At 41.6% G+C, this 19,076-nt stretch overlaps 1 protein-coding gene across 3 annotated transcripts in view; it reads right to left on the reverse strand.

Annotated features, from left to right (window-relative positions):
* Positions 1-19,076, reverse strand: part of ZNF804B (zinc finger protein 804B) — a gene marked incomplete at its 3' end in the record, with an annotated part of 239,442 nt that overhangs the window by 26,148 nt on the left and 194,218 nt on the right. Inside the window, exon 1 of one of the 3 annotated variants that reach the window (XM_081163140.1) lies at positions 14,326-14,352. The exons of the other annotated variants lie outside the window; for them this stretch is intronic. Coding sequence (XP_081019266.1) covers positions 14,326-14,337 — 12 coding nt within the window. The 5' untranslated portion in view covers positions 14,338-14,352. Of the gene's footprint in view, positions 1-14,325; positions 14,353-19,076 lie in introns of those variants that run through there. 3 annotated transcript variants of the gene reach the window in all.

Here is a 19,076-nt window from a genome sequence, read left to right on the forward strand (position 1 = left end):
AAAGGTGTGTCTCAGAGTGAAACTGGCTAGTTTGACTGTAATCTGGCCAGTCTTGGGCAATCTACGTCTAAGTATGAGAGAGAAATGAGATTCTATTCACCTTTAAATGCAAGCCTTCCAAAACATAGCAATCTTCTGAAATGTGCGCTTCTCCAAATTTTGCAATGCAAGTAAATGCGTGCAAAATGCATATACTGTTCATGCAGATGAATATACTAGTGAAAATAACATGCAAAATGTCTTACTTAAGGGGAAATCACTTTTCAAAAATGTGTTATTAGGCAAAATTGCATATACCTATCCCTATCTGCATCTCGACTTGGGAACCGGTGATGCCATTAGCTATTTTTCCTTAGGCAGCAAAATATATTGGGTCATGGGGTTCTGGCAGTACCATGGAGGTCTGTAGTAAGAAGTTAGCATCTAAACCGCTAAGCCTGATGAGTGGCTCAAAGGTAAGATGGGTGACTCACTCGCTGTTCTGGAAAAAAAAACCACTGCAGTGATATGAAAATGCTCTTCAGGTTGATCTAAAGGAATTCAAGCGAGCCTTTTACTGGACGTCAGTCTTTGCGGGCAGATTAAAGCAGCATTTACCCTCTAGACTAATTACTCCTTCAGCTGTACTTTAAAACAGCACTCAACAATGCAAAAGAACAAGAGCACAGAAAGAGAAACATTATAATGACAGGATGTTACAGTACAATGATTATGGCCACTAATCCCTTTATCAGCACAGAGTGCAGCTAAGAGAAGCAAAACTGTATGAATGTGTACACGTGCTGGGGGAATAAGCTAAGCCTCTCGGGGAATGCTAGTTTTGCCAATGAGTGTTTTACATGTCAAAGCTTTCAGCTGCCATACTGTACTATAAAAGATGAGAACCTATTTTAAAGCCAAGGTGAGGGAAGGTGCCTAGAGGGAACAAGAAAGTTAGGGACTCCTTAAGGCTTAAAATTAGGAGAACAACTCCGGGTTGCAGTAATAGCAATTCTGCTACGAATTGATTAAATAAGATAAATAAGCCACTGAGAGACTGGCAAGACACAGGAAGTGCACATTCTTATTTAATCAATAACGTAATTTTAAAGTTAGTGGGGCATAATCCAGCAAGATGAAGTCCAATTGAAACAACGGGAGTAGCTTGAAAATTTTATTTGTTGTACCTTGCCCATATGGAGAAAGGGCAGGTTATCAATTATTTTAAATCAACTGACCAATAATTGTCATGATCGAGCTTCTTATCTCTTGCGTTGAACTACATTGAAAATTACCTTGTGCTGATCTGTGAAAAAACCATTGATTGTCAGGGTGAATGTATTTGTTAGTTTAAAAAAATCATATCAGTCCAAAACTCTCAGAGAAGATAATAATAATAATAATAATAATAATAATAATAATAATAATAATAATAATAATTTATACCCCGCCCATCTGGATGGGTTTCCCCAGCCACTCTGGGCAGCTTCCAACAAAATATTAAAAATACAATAAAAATAAGGTAAAGGTAAAGGGACCCCTGACCATTAGGTCCAGTCGTGACCGACTCTGGGTTGCGGCGCTCATCTCACTTTATTGGCCGAGGGAGCCGGCGTATGTGGCCAGCATGACTAAGCCGCTTCTGGCGAACCAGAGCAGCACACGGAAATGCTGTTTACCTTCCCGCCAGAGCGGTACCTATTTATCTAATTGCACTTTGATGTGCTTTCGAACTGCTAGGTTGGCAGGAGCAGGGACCGAGCAACGGGAGCTCACCCCGTCGCGGGGATTCGAACCACCGACCTTCTGAATGGCAAGCCCTAGGCTCTGTGGTTTAACCCACAGAGCCACCCGCACCCCTTACAAAAAAAATACAGGTATGTTTATTTGAACACAAGGATACCTAAAACTTCCGGAGTCAAAACAGAGCAGCAGCAGAGACAATAGAAGCCTTATGTAGCTCAGGACCCCAGTATTTCAAGACTGCCTTTCCTGACATGAACTGATCTGGACTCTGTGATCATAATCCGAGGCCCTTCTCTGTGTGCCCCCTTCATGGGAGGTTGCAAGGATTGCAACATGAGAATGGGTCTTTTCAATGGTGGCTTCCCACTTGTGGACTGCTCTTCCCACAAAGGCTCATCACTATCAATTTTTAGGCATCAACTTGTGGAGGCTGTTATGAGCCAAAGTGGGGCAGGTGTGAAACCCCCAACCCCACTCCTCTCCTACTCATTGACAGAAAGCAACCCGGTCAGCTTTCTGTTCCAAATGCATTTCTCTAAAGAGAGAACGGGACAAAAATGCCCTTTACAGAATGCCATCATTGCCGCTTCTTTCCGATTCCTGCTTTCTATATATGCTCCAACGAGGCACGGCTCCTATTTTTTTTAGTACCTGTCTCCGGTGAAGCATCATGCTTATTCCTCCCCTCCCCCTTTTTACCATTGTTAGGGGGTTGTCTGTTTGAAATGATTTTAGTGTGAGTCAACGGTGTTGTCATTATTCAGGGTTCAGCACCTTCCTCGGGGAAGTTAATTCCTGACTGTGTGGGTGGAGGCATCTTGTCTCAACTGAACACAGATAAATGCACACGCACCGTGCCGCGCACAGCCTGCCATTTCATACATGTTAGCTGCTGAGCTAAATTGGAGGACAATTATGTTTTTCTAATACATCTTGAACCAAAAAGAACAAACATGCTCTTGGCATTTAAAACAGCAGGCCAAATGCACTATAGATCAGGCTGCATTTAGGCTGCATTAGATTGTGTAGCTGAGGCTCCATTACTTTGGCCACCTCATAAGAAGAGAAGACTCCTTGGAAAAGACCCTGATGTTGGGAAAGATGGAGGGCACAAGGAGAAGGGGACGAGAGAGGATGAGATGGTTGGACAGTGTTCTCGAAGCTACCAGCATGAGTTTGACCAAAATGCTGGAGGCAGTGGAAGACAGGAGTGACTGGCGTGCTCTGGTCCATGGGGTCACGAAGAGTCGGACACCACTAAATGACTAAACAAAAACAACAGCAAATTACATTACATGACACACTCCAACAATTTGTAGTTTTACAAGATGTAACACTAAGGAGGTGGGGTTCACAACCCAATTCATTCCTTAGCCTTTTAGTGTTACACCAAGATTGTCCAAAAGAGAACACAGTGCCAACTTTGTATGTAAAGGTGCAACTAATAATTGCTATAATTTAAACAGAAATACAATCAGTTCTCCCCCCCCAGGGGTACTCAAGATACACAGTACCACCACCTTTTTCCCCCTAGAAGAAAAGCACTGAATACAATATATCTCATCATAGTGGGAGGTGAGCAGGTGACCTCCAGGTGTTAAATGTTGAAGGGAAATTTTATAGCTCCTCCTCTCCCTTTGTATTGTTTTCCCCATCCCATCTTTTATACTAGCTTTGGATTGGACAGCTCTTCAAATGGGGGACTCCTGTCAAATAGAAGATTGTTCTCTGTCAAGTAGGATACATGGCTACCCTATCTGGAGGTGAAGGTGATAGAGTTTGCGGGAACAACCATCTTGAGTCTCCCTTTTTATTATCCTTACTTATCAGCAGGTGAGTTCAAAAGCCAAGAACTATTAGATTGAAACGGGGACCTCTCAATGCTCTTTCATTCCAAACCATAGCTGTCACATCCACCCTCTTTGATGAAAGGTTAGCTAAAAAGAGTTCAAGTCATGTTGCCACCACCAAGTGGCTTCCTGCAATCTGGTCAGAAATAGCACATATCTACGAGGTTTCAGTGGATATTATTGAGCATGGGGTATATTGAGCACAGGGCATGGCCTGAGGTCACATGATGTGTCAAATGTTGCTAAAATGAAAAAAAGATCTGGATTTGGTCAGTACCTGGATGAGAGATCATGGAGTAAACTCCATGGAAAAAGGAGTGGGGGCAGGGAAGACTGCATCCATGTATATACCCTAAGCTTTGGGGGGTGCAGAGGGTGTGCCAGGTGTGCTGAGGCACAAACTAATGTATAAAATAAACCAGAGATTATGGCAAGGACAAAAAGAAAATCTTCCCAAAATAAATTGTGTGTGTGTGTGTATGCACTCAAGGATCACCACCTGAGTTAATAAAGCAAATGAAAGAAAACCACACTATCTCAGAAGCATTTTTTTGGGGGGGGGCTATACCTTTTGCCAGTCTGATATTGCAAGTTAACCACTGTTACAATGCTGATCAAATACAGGCATGTCATAGCTGCAAGGAAAATTCAGAGGACGTTTCCCAGCCATTTGAGATCACCATTCTGACTGGCAAAAGATGAACACCACTATATATATATATATATATATATATATATATATATATATATATGCAGGTTTTGGTGTTTTCGGGTATCTTCCCGTGTAAGAGTTGGGGTGTCTAGGCGACGTTTCGACGAGGTCTCACTCGTCATCTTCAGGCTGGTGCTTTCGGCTTCTTGTTACTAGAACAGAGCTCTGTTCTAGTAACAAGAAGCCGAAAGCACCAGCCTGAAGATGACGAGTGAGACCTCGTCGAAACGTCGCCTAGACACCCCAACTCTTACACGGGAAGATACCCGAAAACACCAAAACCTGCATTCCTGTACCCGTGAAAATCTACGAAAGCAAATATATATATATATATATATATATATATGCGCAAATCTTAAATCTGTCAAAAATAGATAAGAGTCTCAATAAATGAGATTTGGGGATTTTAAAAATCTTGAACTAAACACCAAGTCCCAAGTGACAAACATTTAGGGCCAGTGCTCCCTCATATGAAATAGCATGTCTCTTCCCACAAAGCCCATCCACCATGCAGAGGAAATACGACTGTAAATGTAGCATCAACTTAGTGGCAGACTCTTGTTTTAATGGGGGCCCTCCTCCCAACATACAGTCATGGGGGGGGGAGTGCTCCCTCTTTGAATTCTGTAGCTTTACATATCAGGACATAATAGCAATCATTTGTTCCTTAGCAGGTCTTAAAATTAGGTAAATACAACCTCAGATGAACGACGACACATGACACATTACACTGTGTCATGATTTATTTAACAGAAATAAAGCCAAGATGGAGAAATTAAGAGGGGAAAACTAAGTACACCCTTACTGCTTCCATAGGAATTAAGAGGCTAATCAAATGCCCTTGCTTAACTGATCATCAGCAAGTGTGCCCACCTCTATAAAAACTGAAGTTTTAGCAGTTTGCTGGTCTGGAGCATTCGGGTGTGTTTGAACACAATGCCAAGGAAGAAAGGCGACACAATGCTCTTAGAGAAGCAACTGCTGCTGACCATGAAACTGGGAAGGGTTCTAAGGTCATCTCCAACCAATTTTAAGCCCATCATTCTACACTGAGAAAGATTATTCAAAAATGGAAAACATTCAAGGTGGTTGCCAATCTTCTCAGGAGTGGATGTCCGAGCAAATTCACCCCAAGACCAGACTGTGCAATGCTCAGAGAAATTGCAAAAAACCCAAGAGTTGGTATATCTCAGGCTCTACAGGTCTTAGTTAGCATATTAAATGTTATAGTTTGTGACAGTACAAAGACTGAACAAGGATGGTTTGTCTGGAAGGGTTTCCAGGAGAAAGCCTCGTCTCTCTAAAGAGAAGATGGCAGCATGGCTTTGGTTTGCTAAGTTGCCTCTGAACAAACCACCAGACTTCTGGATCAATGTCCTTTGGACAAATGAGACCAAAGTGGAGATGTTTGGCCATAATGCACAGCGCCACGTTTAGCAAAAACCAAACACAGCAAATCAGCACATACCAACAGCTCATACCCACAGTCAAGCACAGTGGTGGAAGGGTGATGATTTGGGCTTGTTTTGCAGCCACAAGACCTGGGAACCTTGCATTCATTGAGTCAACCATGAACTCCTCTGAACAGTGGTACCTCTGGTTGTGAATGGGATCCATTCCGGAGGCCCATTTGCAACATGAGAAGAGTGCAACCTGAAGCGCCGTATCTGCGCAGGTGCACGGTGCGATTTAGCGCTTGTGTGCATGCGTGAAGCACGATTTAGCGCTATTGCGTATGTGTGAGTGGCGAAACCCGAAAGTAACCCTTTCCGGTACTTCCGGGTCACCGCAGGATGTAACCTGAAAGAACGTAACATGAAGCAAACATAACATGAGGTATGACTGTATACCAAAGTATTCTACAGTCAAATGTGTGGCCATCTGCCTAACAGCTGAAGCTTGGCTGAAATTGGGACAAGCAACAGGACAAGGATCCCAAGCATACCAGCAAATCTACAACAGAATGACTGAAAAAGAACAGAATCAAGGTGTTGCAATGGCCCAGTTAAAATCCAGACCTCAACCCAATTGAAATGCCGTATGGGACCTTAAGAGAGTTGTGCATAAACAAATGCCAGCAAACCTCAATGAACTGTAGCAACATTGTAAAAAAGAATGGGCCAAAATTTCCCCACAACGATGGGAAAGATGGGGAAAGTCCTACAGAAAACAACTACCGTACTTCATGCTATTGCTGCTAAAGGTGGTTCCACACGCTATTGAATCGTAAGGTGTACTTGGTTTTTCACACATGGCTTTTCCATTTTGGTTTTATTTCTGTTAAATAAATCATGACACCGTAATATGTTGTGTGTCGTTGTTCATCTGAGGTTGTATTTACCTAATTTTAAGACCTGCTAAGGAACAGATGGTTGTTATTATGTCTTCATATGTAAAACCACAGAACTCAAAGAGAGTGCACTTTCTTTTGCCCATGACTGTATTCCCACACTCCATTCCAAGTACACACTCCCACAGCCTGTCTCCCAAGCCATGCTTGACCCTTTAGTTTGCCCGCACTTGGCATCCAGAAATCGGTTATAAATAAGCAATGCTGTGCTATTTCTTCTGTCTGCTACAGATCTTCATTTGCAAACACTGTCAATGACCCATAAATTCCAGAACTCCATTCAGGTTTTTTGCACTTGGAGTTTATGCAGCCAAATGATATTGTAACCCTGAAGCAGCACATCACATTTTTCTCTGCCAGTTGGTTTCTCATGCTCAAAAATATGTCTCATTTGACAGATTCTCACCTCTCAACTCTTAAAGTGTCTGGTCTAGCATGGATGGTATAGAAAACTATGATATGGTGACAACCCAGGGACCAGCCGTTTCTTCCATGATCTCCACACCCAAAGATTTGCATTTAGTTTAGCCTTCTCTTTGACATGGTAGCTTTCTGTTCTAGGAGTCTCTCTCTCTCTCTCTCTCTCTCTCTCTCTCTCTCTCTCTCTCTCTCCAATCAGGACTATTCCATCATGTATAATGTATTTCTCTTTCCTCTTGGATTTAATGTTCCTATGTGGGGTTAATTGTCTGCTTGTTTGGTTATAAGTCACTTTAGGTTGCCCTGTGCAAGATAAAGAGACTGACAAAATTAATAAACAAAAAATAATAATGTAGACTGGGATGGCAGCTTAAACAAAAAGGTTGCAATCTCCTCTACTGTTTGTGAGAAGAACTCTTATGGGGCTACCATATAACTGGTCCCAGTTAGGTTAAATAATAATAATAATAATAATAATAATAATAATAATAATAATAATAATTTATTATTTGTACCCCGCCCATCTGGCTGGGTTTCCCCAGCCACTCTACATGACATCATTTATTACAAAACACCTTTCTGCTGAATGTGCCTGAGATCCTACCCCATCTTTGGATTTCTAATACTATTCTATACAGTATCAGGTAGTAATCGACACTGAACAGAGGTTGACTTACTTTTGAGTAAACACACATATAATTGCCCTATGGATACATGGGTCCTCCTTTCCTACATTTTCTGTTTCTGCCTGTTTGCTCACATGATGCCTATAAGGCCCTTGATGTAAACTTCTGTTACTCATCGACTGGTCATGGGCTCTCCCTCAAGTAGCCTCAACTGAAGGCTGTTAATTCATTAGCCCCTTAAATAAAAGTATAATGTTCATTTAATGAAACAGTTAAACTATTTTTTAACGGAGCTATCCTGAGATTATGCTAGGGGAAAAAAACCTGTTAAACCTACTGATTGCTGTTTTTAAGCTTACTCTTATGACCTATTGTTTTAATAACATTAATTATTCACAAGCCTCTCTGTATAATTAAAATGCATAAATTAGAATGTGGATGCAATAGCATTAATTAAGTATAGACACATTTTGTAGAAGTCAAGGCTAGGGTGTGTGTGTGTCTACATTCCTAATAAGCAACATTTGTGGAAAAGCCCGGGGGGGGGGGGGAGGATTTTGTCATACTGGCAATCATCCCAAATCTAATTTGTCTCTTTCTCCTCTTTTACTGATGATAAACTGTCAATTAAATATTTACAGCTTATTCCACTCCACTGAAGACAAAAATCTAATTGTTTGGGAGTAAACAAGAATAAAATGTCCTTTTGTGACAAAACAACTGGAACTTTCTGCTCACTAGTACTTGATCCTTCCAATTCTATCCTCTTCAGCTGAAACAAACACCCAGTTTGCTTTCTACTATACAGATGGTTTAAAATAGCAACCAATTAGCTCTCATGTGCATTTTAAGATAATCACATCTACCTCCATTGCCTGATTGCCTAATTATACTTGTCTGCCATGGGGGGCGGGGGTGGGGAACCATAATTTCAAACTTGCTTATTGATCTGAGGCAGGTACAGTGATTATTACATCCTGTACAGTTCCGAGAGGTCAGGAATGGTTCTCCCTACTAAGTTGTTAAACTTGAGAACAGTAAAAAACAGCACATTATTCCAGCAAGTCCAAAACATAAAACAATTCACTTTGACAAAAGGCACATTAGGCTCTAATATTTATGTATTGTACTTTAAGTTGTGGTTATGAGGCGGAAAACCTGCACCTAAGTGTTGTTGAGCTCCAACTCCCATCAAACTTGACCAGCAATGGCAGGGATGATGTGAGTTGCTGGAGGACCACAGGTTCTGCAACCCTGTTGTAGAATACTTTGCACACACCATAGGGATGCTCCTAGGATGCTTTTTGGTCCTTCACTAACTGTGAGACCTCTTGGCCCAGAGAGCCATACTCCTAATCATTTGTCGTACATATAGATTTCGACAAAAAACCCCCTCATTTTAAAACAATCAGCTCCACTCTATAATAAATATTGCAAATCTCCAAGCACACCTTCCTCAGGTGACAGGTGCACTGCAATATGCCAGCCACTGCTTTCAATGGGAGCTCTATCTGTGGATCCCACTGAGAGACTGGTACAAAGTTGACTGGTGGAGAGGAGAGGACGTATTTTTTATAGATAACTAAAGCCACATAACAGGCTCAATGCACTATTGGCAACAACGGTCCTCCTTTGTACTGTATCTCATTGACGCCAAATATCTGACTATATGGTCCCTTCAGCTTAGTTGAAGAAACCATGGGATTTCATGAGAAAGGGGCATTTTTCATGATGTAAGGACTTGGGGGGGATACAATTGTTATATTCATATGAATTTAGTCCGGGATGCATGTCATTGCGATAAAAGGTTGATCTAGCATTTTCCTAAACATATCAGTTGCGCACGTAGCAGAAGCACTTGTACTGAGCACTAGTTGTTGCTTTGGCTCCTTCTGGTGAAAATGCAATTAATGGCTTCTGACATTTCAATTTCTGATATAAGAAGAATCAATGGAATGTGCGGTGTTACTGAGTTTCCTAGAATGTTGCTGCAACACGTAGTCAATTAGAAATCATTTGTTAAATCCAAGGTTTGCAAGGGATGCTTAATAGACTGCACAGCCATTAAAGTATGCTGACCTAGAAAACAGCATGTGCAGTTTTGCTTTAGAAATTGATTGCCAGGATCTCTGCCCTGTTCAAGTTGGCCAAGGGAAAAAAGCAGGCCACTTTGCCCAGCAAAACCTGGAGAGGGATAGGTAAGCATAAATCAAATGCTTCCAAATGCCGAAAGGGTGTTTTTTTGGACCCACCGTTCTGAAAGGAGTACAGGATAAATTTCAAGTACTTTTTGCTTTTCCTTAGTTATTTCCAGTTAACTGACGTTACCACAAGGGCTTGCTAACAGGCATGATGGACAACTTGCCCTCCAAAAGCAGATAGGTCATAGATCGCCAAAAAGAGGACAAATAAGGACACAGGTTTGCACTAATTTATATGTCTAGATGTAAATTTAGAAATAGGTACAATAATTTAAATAGAAATCAGTAAGTCTCACCATACTGGGCAAGAGTGTAAACATCAGGTGGCCTCTGTGTGCCTGCTCAGCCTTTTCTCCCTTCTTGTGGCCTCCCCTCGGCTTAGTGCCCAGTGTGTGCACACCACTTGCACAGCCCTAAATCTGCCCCAATCAAACTGTCACCATCTGGCTAAAATTACCACTTTAAATTATTATATTATTGGCCTACATTAGCTCTGTACTGACAACTCCCACACACTCATTCCGTGTGTGTGTGTGTGTACGGCATGCCTATTAGCCATACTCCACATTGGGGGCAGAGTGTGAGAGGGTGTGTGTGTGTCACATGAGCAGGAACTCTTGCTGGTCTGAGCTGTTCAGATGTGGGAGCCCCACATCTGTAGGCACACTAATGCTGAATGGATGGTTCTGTGGGCTGGAGGGCATGTCAGTATCCTGAGGGATCATAATAGGTGCAAATCAAGTTGTGTTTGTTGAATACATGGGGGAGAGATTCATATAAGCAGCCTTATTGTTAAGAGGACTTTTTCCTCATTCAGCTGGGTGAGAAGCCTCTCCCATGTCTTCAGATAGTGCCTCTTGTCCTCTTTCGACATTCAGAACATTCTGTCAGAATCCCCATAATTGCCTATCGCTATCCATTGCCATTTACGTAAGTGTGATGCCAGATAAAAAGTGCCAAGCTTTTAGCAGATTTAGATATTCTGTTCTTCGGGGGGGGGGGGAGAAGCCTAATGGAAATTTGGGGTCGGATTTCTTAAGAGCACTTTGAGAAGCTGCAGCCCTGCACTCTGTTTTGTGAGCTTAAGTCCTATTGATTTCATACCTATTGCAAGACAACAGAAATAAATCCGAAGTTCCATTTCATTTAGTGGTTCTCAAACTCAAACAGATAAAATGCATTAATACTTCTATTCCTAGAAATGTATAATCAAGCAGTGCAACACAGGATTCTTAGATCAATACTTTGATTGTGGAATTGCAAGGCACACAATTGAACCTGAGTGTACCACTGTCCAGTCAAGGGATGCAATTTCCATCTGACTATTTATGGCATGCATATACAACCTTTTACAGGTTGGACACAAATATTTGTGGCTTAGCTCAAAAGAGGGCCACCTTCAGGAATAAGGCAGGTAGGTACATCAAGGCTTTGGGAAGAAAACTAGACTCTATTACTAACACAAGTTGATCTACAACAGAGGCATACCCTCCAACATCCCTCAGATGAAAACAGGAGGAACATTTCTCAGTGCTCAACCACCATTTCTTTCTCCTCACCCCACAACCCCAGCAGAGCATTTCCTCTGAGAAGAAAGGCAAGTGCCATCACCACCACACCAATGGGACACAGCACACGCGCCCTCCAGAATCCTGAGAAAAATCCCTTAATCCTGATTTTATTTTATTCTTTGGTAGATTTACAAAAAGAAAAACACAAGCCAATAAATAAATTTTAGAAAGGGGGCAAGATTAGACATGGATGCACAAAGAACTTAAAAAAATAATAATCAAGATACCTTATGCTCCACTTGGCTCCCTCTTTCTTCCCTCCCTGGGTGGCCCTGCGCTCTGCCTGCCCCTCACACTATGGTGGCTGCAGCCTCTCCTCCTCTTCGTCCGCTCTGCAGCAGCTGCGATGAGCTGCCAAAGGGAGGAGAGGCAACTGTTTGCTCCCTTGCAGCTGCCATCTCTGCTGCGGCTGCTCAGGACAAGCCCTGGCGCATCCTTCTCTCTGAGCTCAGCGGTGGTGGCACTGGTGGGGGAAACAGGGACATCCCAGGATCAAATCAGAAGCTGGGATGGCTATCGTAATTCTGGGAATGTCCCTGGAAAATTGGGAACCTTAGATGGTATGCAGATGCTGTTGGACTCCCATCGTCCCCAGCTGATATATCCAAATGGATGGCAAAGCAAAGAAACATCTCCTCCTAAAAATACCAACACATATATCAATCCATGAGGTCACAATTCCCATCGTCCTTGACTACTGGCATCCCTGACTATTGGCAAGCTGGCTGAGGGCCACAGGTTCATCATCTCTGATCTAGACCCCTTTTGGTGTCTTTTTCTTAAACAGGCCCTAACATACTTTTTATTCCACCCAGCCTTCTCTTAATTTGTGATTTGGGGGTGGGTGTTTTAGTCTGATTGTGTTTTGTTGATTTGTAATATTAATGATTACATTGTATTGTTTTAGTATGTAAGCTGCCTCGCGAAGCCCTGGAACTGAAACCTAAGGTAAAAATAACATAAATGTACAAACAAAAGTGTGGCATAAAGAATCCTGGCCAGAGGTCTGTACTTCTGCCTACCTGCTAAGCAATCCCTGATTTTCCAACAAAAAGTGAAGATACCTGATTTTCTGGAGGGAAAAAGCAAAGCTCTGCCCCTCCTGGATGCAGTTAACTTTCCCTAGCAGGCCTATTGATCATAAAATTAATAGCAGCTTTTCATTTATTGTCAGTTCCTTCAATTTGTTCACCATTTAATCCTGCATCCCCTCTCTTCCTCTTTCATGGATCATTCCTTTTTACCTCTTCTCTGATGAGCGCAGGTATTATCACATAAAATCTGAAGTCTGTCCTCCTCCATTCATCTTCTCACATCTATCCTGTTGCAGTACTTCAGGATTACAATGCAGGCCTCTCCTCACTTAACAGACTGAACTGGGCTCTAGCTCTTTATTTCTTGCTGCTGTGCAACAATTATCACCAACACAGCATCATTTAGGGACCTCTGCATATTTCACCCAACTCTGTGTCTAGCACGTAGGAGAGGCAGACATATGTGTAGTGTCATTCAGACTCAACACAGATAGGGCCATTTTCTAAGTCTTGATGAAAATCATGGTTGAGCCATAAGTGAGCAGAAATCAAATATCTATTAAGCACTTTGCAGTACCATGTAGAATTTGTCACACTGGTGGACAATGAAACACAATTCTCTTGATTACCATTATCTAGATGACTTTCTTGTAAAATGTAGGTTAATAATATCTAGTAGCTTTTTGAGAAGACTCAAAAACTGATGATGTTAAACACTGTTATTCTCCATCTTCTTTTTTATTCATATATTATTCACAATAACTCCTTTCTATCAAGTCTTATATTTCCATGCCTTGCTCCCTAACTTTCAAGAAAGCAATTCCTACCTTTCAATAAATTCAATGTTCTGCAAACCATTTCAACACTGTCTTTCTTACATTCATTTCATTCTGTAACAATACAGAAGCAAACAACATATCACAGACTTGTTTTATTGGAAAGGACCTTGAAGGTCATCTCTCATCGTCTGCTCAAAGCAGGATCTACATTGCAGGAGGAAACTGCAGCATCCCTGACAGATGGCCAACCAGCCACTGCTCACATATTTCCAGTGAAAGAGAAGCCTACCACTTCACCTCCCGCAGGTGAGAAGTGAGTGTCATACTGCCATTTTTAAAAACAATCTGAAGCAAAGAAACACAAAATTGATTAACTTCTGCATTTAGAGCAAACAAGGTAGTTCAGGTCAGTGCTATAACATGATGCAATAATTTCAGTATGTTCTGATTTCCCAGCAACCACCTATGCTGTGAAGAGACTTTTAAATGATGTGCTATTCAGGCTTAATACTTCAGCTATAAATGTGCTCACAATTCCATATCATCACCCCCATCCATTATCAATGAATCTTTAGTAAAGCATGCCTTGTCATTTCTTTAATTATTTGATGACAATTTTCCAATATCAATCTAATAACTCTGCCATCTGATTAATTAACATAGTTGAAAAATACTAAAATCTAAGTGGCATATACCGAAAGAGACCACTGTCATATAGATACCCCCCACTGAAATCCAAAACAAAATAAATTAATAAAAATAAATCTTTGACAATTAATCAGTCATCCCTAAGTTATTATGATGTGCCTCCAGTATTGATTACTTCAATAACTCATATATTACAAATAGTACTGTTTCTATTCATTAAGCTGCAGATAAATCAATTAGTTCTTCAGAATCACTGTCTTGTCCAAAAAATTATTATCTAGGCTTCTTGCTATAAGACCACTTCCTTTAACCATTTCTTCAGTTGATAACTCAAACATGCCCATTATCAATGTATAAAGAAAGCCAAATATTTTCCATTACCAGGAGTACTTAACATCTACTTATTTACCAGAGGCGCCATCTTCTCTAGTTGATTGAGCAGGACCGATGTGACGTCCTGATGTCATTTATGTGACATTGCCCTCTGAACACTGAGGGGGCCTGGCCCTCTCCAAAAATACATTAGGGGGAACTGCCTCAGCCCTAGGATCCAGTGCCTATGCTATTTACTCAAGTTTTTGCTGGCTACTAATGACTGGATTTCAGTAATATATATTGCTAGCTATAGTGGGTGGACTATAGTAGTTTCTAATGTTTTCTTAGTGCCCTAGTGAAATGTGCAAATGAGGAGGAGGAACAGAGGGAGAACCCACAACCCATTCCCTCTCCCCCCTCAGAATAATCCCCATGGAGAAACTGTATCTGAACAGGGCCACTATTCTTAATTTATAGTACTCACTTAGCTAGCAGTACTGGACAAACTTTAGATTATTATATAGATTAGCGGCAGCCAATATATTATCTTCCAATTGATGTGGACTACAACAATTAGCTGAGCTGCTGGGGTGGACAAGAGGGCACCAGACTGGCTCCCCCTAACTTAGACAAAGATAAAATAAATAAAGCTAGAAGGTGTTCTACCTATATTTTGAGAAATTCCAATTTAAATATTAGCTGATTTCCCCCCCAGTTTCTCTACCTCAGTTGTCTTGGCCTTAAAAAGGTAAACGTAAAGGACCCCTGGTAGTTAAGTTCAGTTGCAGACGACTCTGGGGTTGCGGTGCTCATCTCGCTTTACGGGCCGAAGGAGCCGGCATTTGTCCGCAGTTTTTCCGGATCATGTGGCCAGCATGACTAAGCTGCTTCTGGTGCAACGGAACACCCAAACCAGAGGAGTGTTCAGAAACGCCGTTTACCTTCCCGCTGGAATGGTACCTATCTACTTGCACTTTTTAGTGTGCTTTCGACCTACTAGGTTGGCAGGAGCTGGGACCGAGCAATGGTCTTGGCCTTAGAGGAGGGCAACTGCAGTGGCTGCCATTGTATTTGCCTACTCTGAAGCACCCTACTCTGAAGCAGGGGTGGGGAACATTTTTCAGCCTGAGAAGCTGCATCCCCACCCAGGCAACCATCCAGGGGCCACATGCCAATGGTGGGCGTGGCCCAGTGGCGTAGCGTGGGGGGTGCAGGGGGGCCGGCTGCACATCTGGGGGTTAGGGTTAGGGGGCGCAAATCCACGGGTTAGGAGGTGCAAATTACTTGCCTTTCCCCGGGTGCTGACAACCCACGCTACGCCACTGGCGTGGCCAGAGACCAAAGCAGGCAGAGCAACATAGGTAGATTTTGCAGCTAAAATATATTTATGTATTTGCATGTATGCATTGGAATGTCTTTGTTGTTGCCCGATTGGGTTGAGATATGTAAGAAACATAATCATTTGCTAAAGAATTCATTTTATTTAGGTAGGAGCTATTAACCTGGACTAAAATCCAAAGCACAAGTATACCCATGCTTCAATTCCATTGATTTCAATTGGGACTTAAGTCCACATATCACTATATGCTTGCTTGGGGGCTCAGGGATTTGCTGCAAAGCAATGATTTTATTAAAAGATGCAGCTAGCAGTATGCTGGTAGAAAAGGGTAGCCCATGATTACGGAAGAATACAAAGCAAAGCTATTTCCTCCTGTCCTGTTTCCCAATTGCAGCAAAGTCCAGTTGAACATTATGCATTCCACATCACGTGGTCTTCCGTACAAAAATAGTTGTGACAAGATTTGCCAGAATTATTGCACATACTTTATGATGAGAGTTAAAAAAGCAGCCAAAGGCATATTAGATTTATACCCCCATCTGTGAGTTCATTTTGGAACTCCTGCCATCTAAATGCATAAGCACACATTTCAGACTCCAAAAGCACCTTATGAAGCTTGGCTCATATGCTCTGCTATGTTCCTAGGAATATTAAACAATACCATAACCTTTTCAATGGCTATATAAACAAACCCAAATCTGGCACTCAAGTAAATCATGTTACATGGAGTGCAGGGATAAAGATTCCTTTTCTTACTAGCAAGTGGCGGCTTTTGAAATCACCCTTGGTGAGAACCACGTGGAACTCGGTCTTATGGAAGGATCCAAAATAGATTTAGCTCTGGGGACACGATGGCCTGTCAAAGTGGATTATTTTATGTCTGCAAGTTCATGGTTGCAAACCAATGGCAGCGCATGCATCAGATTATTTTTTCAAGTGAGTAACAGCTTGGAATGATTGCAAAATAAAATGAAAATCAGTTCAGGATGGAATAAATGCAGCACATTGTTCAGTTCAATTTAAATGTCAGGGGGAAAATGGTAAGTGGGGAATGAAAAGGGAATGTAATGGACGATTCTGGACCAGGCTCTTTTTTTATTATGATGTCAGAACAGTAACTGTAATCACAACATGAAATGCTTTGGGGTCATTTTCCCCACTGCTAAGCTTTATTGGCACAATCCTCCTTGTTTTTACCAATGAGAGATATCTGAAGGTGAGTTTAAATGGATCAAAGTTTAAAGAAGACTCACAAATTAATAACTATCAGAAGTGAACAGCCAATAAGATATCAACAATATGGCTTATACTCTGCTATTTTTCTAGAAAAAGAGGTGCTGCAACTCACCATGAACACCTCCCTTGTTCTCCTATAAAGGTAAAAGGTAAAGGACCCCTGGACGGACCCCATAGGTGACTATGGGGTGCTGCGCTCATCTCACTTTCAGGCCGAGGGAGCTGGCGTTTGTCCACAGACAGCTTTCTGGATCACGTGGCCAGCAAGACTAAACTGCTTCTGGTGCAACGGAACACCGTGACGGAAATCAGAGCGCACAGAAACACTTTACCTTCCTTCCGCAGTGGTACCTATTTATCTACTTGCACTGGTGTGCTTTTGAACTGCTAGGTTAGCAGAAGCTGGGACAGAGCAGCAGGAGCTCACACCATCACACGGATTCAAACTGCCGACCTTCTGATCATCAAGACCAAGAGGCTCAGTGGTTTAGACCACAGTGCCACCCGCGTCCCTTATAATGGCAATGGCACCCACCTGAAAGGTGCCAGAACTGTGCTCTGGTGAGCTCCAGCTATAAAAAAGCTGTGGTAATAATCCATTTATTCCCAGCTCACTTAATTATATCTGGATTCCATCTATATGTCTCCAAAATATGAATCAAACACTTGGTTCATTAGCTGTCATAAAGTAGAAAGGAATCAAAGTCTCAGTCATGATTTTCAATATAGTTTGTCATCTTACAAACTAAGGAAAATTGGGGCATCACAATAAAAATGTTTTTAAAACTGTATTCATTAGGAGGAAATATAGTGTCATTGCTAATTGGGGACATCCAAATTATTGCTAATGAAAATGATTTGCCTTTTCTTGAATCACTTCTATTAAACAGATACCTTTTTAGCTCAGGGTAATTAAAAGCTTAGCATTTAGAACAAAGTGGTAATTTGTTAAGATGTGTTGCTATAGATCATTAGAACTGTTCAAGGTTCTCCCTTTAGAAAATTGCTCATACTGCTATTGCTGAAAAACATCTTACTGAACTTCTTAAAAGAATTTTATCTAAGTTGTCATAAAAAGAAGGGACAAAGTCTAATAATCTATTTATGACAACTTGTATAATTTAACTATTACCCCTCTTCCCTCAATATTCCTGTTTTAGATCCTGCCCCAGTTGAATAATGGCTGCCATAATTTGTGTCCATACTTAAGGTAAAATGTGCTAAATTCAATTTGTATTTGAGCTGCAACAAATTTGTATAATAGCTCCGTCTTTTATTCTCTTCATAAAACTGTTATTTTAATTCTGACCAACTTTATCATGAAGACACAAAATCTACAGCAGTCAAGTTAACCTGACAGCTAATATACTCATACTGACTATGCATACACAATAAAAAGTCTTCCTTATTGTATTAGTTGCTTTTCTTAACTTCTTCAATGCATTTGCATTGTGAATGCATATGCATGAGGAATAGGAAATTATTTTTTTGTCTATATTCCCGGGTGGGGGGTGGAGGAAATGAACTGCTCAGTAAGGGTGCGGGGAGAAATATTAAAACGACAACGCACAAACAGTGGGCAGAAAACAGAAGTAAAAATGACAATTGTTTGCATTTTTCCTTGGTTCTGAATTCTGTACATGGCTACAAATTTATCACCTACAAAATGCCAATATCTTGTCCTCATTTATTATTATTATTATTATTATTATTATTATTATGACCAGCTGGGACCCAAGGAATCATTTCTGCAAATGCATTAGGGCAGCCTTCAACAACCTCCATATGTTTTTTGTACTTCAACTTCCATGCAGCTCTAGCCAGTATGGCTGTGCTAGTGGGAGTTACAGTCCACCAACGTCTGGAGGGCACCCTGTCCTGTTTTTCCTTTTCTTGGCCGATACTTGTTGGAGTAGTGACTGGTCTGGTGGAGCTGCCATTCTGACACCAGTGTTGCTGAAGCTCACCTGGGTGTGGCAGGGTGGTAGCATAGCTGGTGCATCCAAACAGTTCAAAAGCACACCACTACAATTAAATAAATTAAGTACCACTGCGGCAGGAAGGTAAATGGCGTTTCTGTGCATTCTGGTTTCTGTCATGGTGTTCCATTGCACCAGAAGTGGTTTAGTCATGCTGGCCACATAACCCAGAAAGCTGTCTGTGGCCAAGCGCTGGCTCCCTTGGCCTGAAAGCGAGATGAACACCACAACCCCACAGTCGCCTTTGATGACTCATAGGGGTCCTTTTACCCTGCCACACCACACCTCACT

This window comes from Podarcis bocagei (genome assembly GCF_964188305.1).
Source record: "Podarcis bocagei genome assembly, chromosome: 12".
Lineage (NCBI taxonomy): Eukaryota > Metazoa > Chordata > Lepidosauria > Squamata > Lacertidae > Podarcis > Podarcis bocagei.